This window comes from Colobus angolensis, unplaced genomic scaffold, assembly GCF_000951035.1.
Source record: "Colobus angolensis palliatus isolate OR3802 unplaced genomic scaffold, Cang.pa_1.0 Scaffold329, whole genome shotgun sequence".
In the NCBI taxonomy this organism is placed as follows: domain Eukaryota; kingdom Metazoa; phylum Chordata; class Mammalia; order Primates; family Cercopithecidae; genus Colobus; species Colobus angolensis.
The window spans coordinates 1,217,252-1,220,140 of record NW_012116588.1 but is presented as its reverse complement, the minus strand read 5'-3'; the positions used below and the strand labels follow the sequence as shown (position 1 = coordinate 1,220,140).

The 2,889-nt window shown below is 37.9% G+C and overlaps 1 protein-coding gene across 1 annotated transcript in view; it reads right to left on the bottom strand.

Moving 5' to 3' along the window:
- The window catches only part of HEATR6 (HEAT repeat containing 6), a 36,947-nt gene that overhangs the window by 16,677 nt on the left and 17,381 nt on the right, over window positions 1–2,889 (bottom strand). Inside the window, 1 exon segment of the mRNA XM_011951895.1 lies at window positions 209–415. Coding sequence (XP_011807285.1) covers window positions 209–415 — 207 coding nt within the window.

Genomic DNA, 2,889 nt, shown 5'->3' with positions numbered 1-2,889 from the left:
GATCTCCTGACCTCGTGATCCGCCCGTCTCGGCCTCCCAAAGTGCTGGGATTACAGGCTTGAGCCACCGCGCCCGGCCCAAATAGGGTATTTTTAATAAAACTATTACTTAGTTATATTCTTAAGTCAAGTTACTTTTGGGCTATGTAAAACCGTATACAAAATTAAAACAGAGAAGCCCCCTCTGGAACCCACAGTTGGTACATTACCTTAATTATCTGAGTAAGGGTCTGTGAGGATGACTCTGCCACCAAAGCTAACAAAAGGCATCTGTGCAACTCTCTAATGCTGGAAGCGATCATTACGGAGAAGGGGGTAAAAGCCCTTCTGTGGTCACTGGTATCTTCAGCAACAGAAAGAAATTGCTTTGAGCCTTCCAAGATGGCAGATAAAACTTGCAGAGCACAGGCACGTGTCTGAAATTTCGGGATGATTCACATTGATTAGCTGAACATTAGGAGTCCGATTCCCTTCTTCCTATACATGCTTAATGTTCAAAGTATTTACAATCATTTTAATTAGAAGAATAAAGGCAATGAGATTATCTGTTAGTTCCTAAAAACTAGGCCACTTGCATCCCACACCTAAGAAAAGAATATTTTATTTTTATCTTAGAGACACAGTCTCGCTCTGTCACCTAGGCTGCAGTGCAGTAGTGCAATCATAACTCACTGCAGCCCCAAACTCCTGGGCTCCAGCAATCCTCCCATGTCAGCCCCACAAGTAGCTAGGACTACAGGTGTGTGCCACCACACCTGGCTAAAAAATACTCTAGAAACACATTGCTGTTAGATTTCTTACAGTAAGAAGTAAATCTAAGCTACACCATAGCACAAAAATCTGAAATCCTAAGCATGAGAACAAGGATTAGAGGCCTGCTTTATTCAAGCAGAATGCCAATTGAAAAGTTATAACTAAACAGCCCATGGGGTAGAAAAAATACATGTGCCTAGAGTCTGTTTCCTATCACAGTTCCTGAGAACATTATGCCTCATCTTCTACTCTTATGTATGTATTCAATGTTAACTTAAATAGGACTTTAGGAACTTGGTGTACATACAACTTGGCAGACATCATTAGTGATCCAACTTTTAGAAACAGTCTTAGGTACAGGAAATAACACTGCCTGCAGTGACAGTATCTGACAATTCAAAAAAGGAATACCATTAAGTACAATCTTATGAATGGAAAGGACAAAAAGTACATCTTTGTCATGGACTGCTATATTTGTCAGGAAAGGTGTCACTGGTACCAAGATTTTCTTAATAAGGTTGAAAGATTACTTTCAATTGGTACTCTGACAATTTTGCAGCATTAAAAATCAGAAAGGAAAAGAAAGTCCAACTTTACAAAAACAGGATACAGGTAATAAGCAAAGGACTATTAATACGGAATAATATTGTACTCTCTTTGGCCAGCTCATCCAAAAATGACAATTAACATTTTTAGTCAAAAAATTTAAAAGCAGGGAATTAACATTACAATTCTAGAATCTAACCTAAATAGTTACCCAATATGAAGCATATCTGAGTTTGGAGCAAAAAAGCTTTTCCCAAAGGCCTTCAATTATATTATCTCCAACCAACCAGGTGATAAATCACCAGGTAGGCCTTTTATAGACTGGAATCATAGAAATCTAGACTTATTGCTCTGAAAAGAAATTTGAAGTACAGTAGCATCAGACTTCAGAATGAAGCATAATCCCCTAAGGTGGAAAACTAACAATGTATTAGGAAACCGTGTGTATATGTGTGAAAAAACGAGACAGCAAGAGCATGAACACCAGTCAGCTGATCCAAAAAGGACTCAGATCAGGGGCTGGCAAACTTTTCTGTAAAGAGCCAGTGGTACGCATTTTATATTTTAGACTCTGCAGGTCAGTTTCCGTCACAACCACCCAACTCTATGATTGTAGCATAGACACGTAAAGGAGTAAATGTGGTTGTGTTCCAAAAAGACTTGATTTATGGACAATGAAATCTGAATTTCATATGATTTTCACATATCATGAGATATTATTGTTTTATTTTAAAACCATTTAGAAGTGTAAAAACCGTTCTCAGCTCACAGGCCATACAAAAACAGGTGGTGGGCCAGATTTGCCCTACAGGCCACCGTTGGCCAATCCCTACTAGAGGCTGGTCTGAACTCAACAAGACAGATCTTATGCTAAACCTTCATTTCTTTAGAAGACAATTAAAAGTCACAATTCCAATAGCTCACAAACTGAATAAAATTAAAACTTGAATGGAAAGAAATGAACTAACATTCCAAAAGTCAAAAATTTTAGCACAATTTTGGCATCCTAAGGGGAAAATCACGACTATCACAGATGAAAACAAATGTCACTGAAATTGGTTATTCTTTTCCACCAAGTTATAAAATCTACATAGAAATTTGATACTACATCATATTGTACTTCTCACAGTTCTGAGTTAATTTCCTTTAAACTCTAACATATCTTTGTTGTTATAACTGAAGTAACAATTTAGATACTGAATCTGGTACAAGTTTTGCTTTATTTGTTTGTTCTTTATTTGTTCTTATATCAGTATTTAATATCTTGTTTACCAGTTCTAATCAGCACTTTCAGCAGAAATTACTAATGTGCAAGCAAATCATCACAGGTGTAGCTCTCCAGGGAGCTCATTTGGTTAAGTTTTTATTGTCTGAATATTTAAAATGATGAATGAAAGGCTTTTCAATCTTACAGAAGTCAGTGTGCTCGGTTTTACTAGTGTATAGTTTCATCTCCTTGGACATGAAGGCTTATCTAAAGCTAATAGAACAGAAAAGGGCCGGACGCGGTGGCTCAAGCCTGTAATCCCAGCACTTTGGGAGGCTGAGACGGGCGGATCACGAGGTCAGCAAATCGAGACCATCCTGGCTA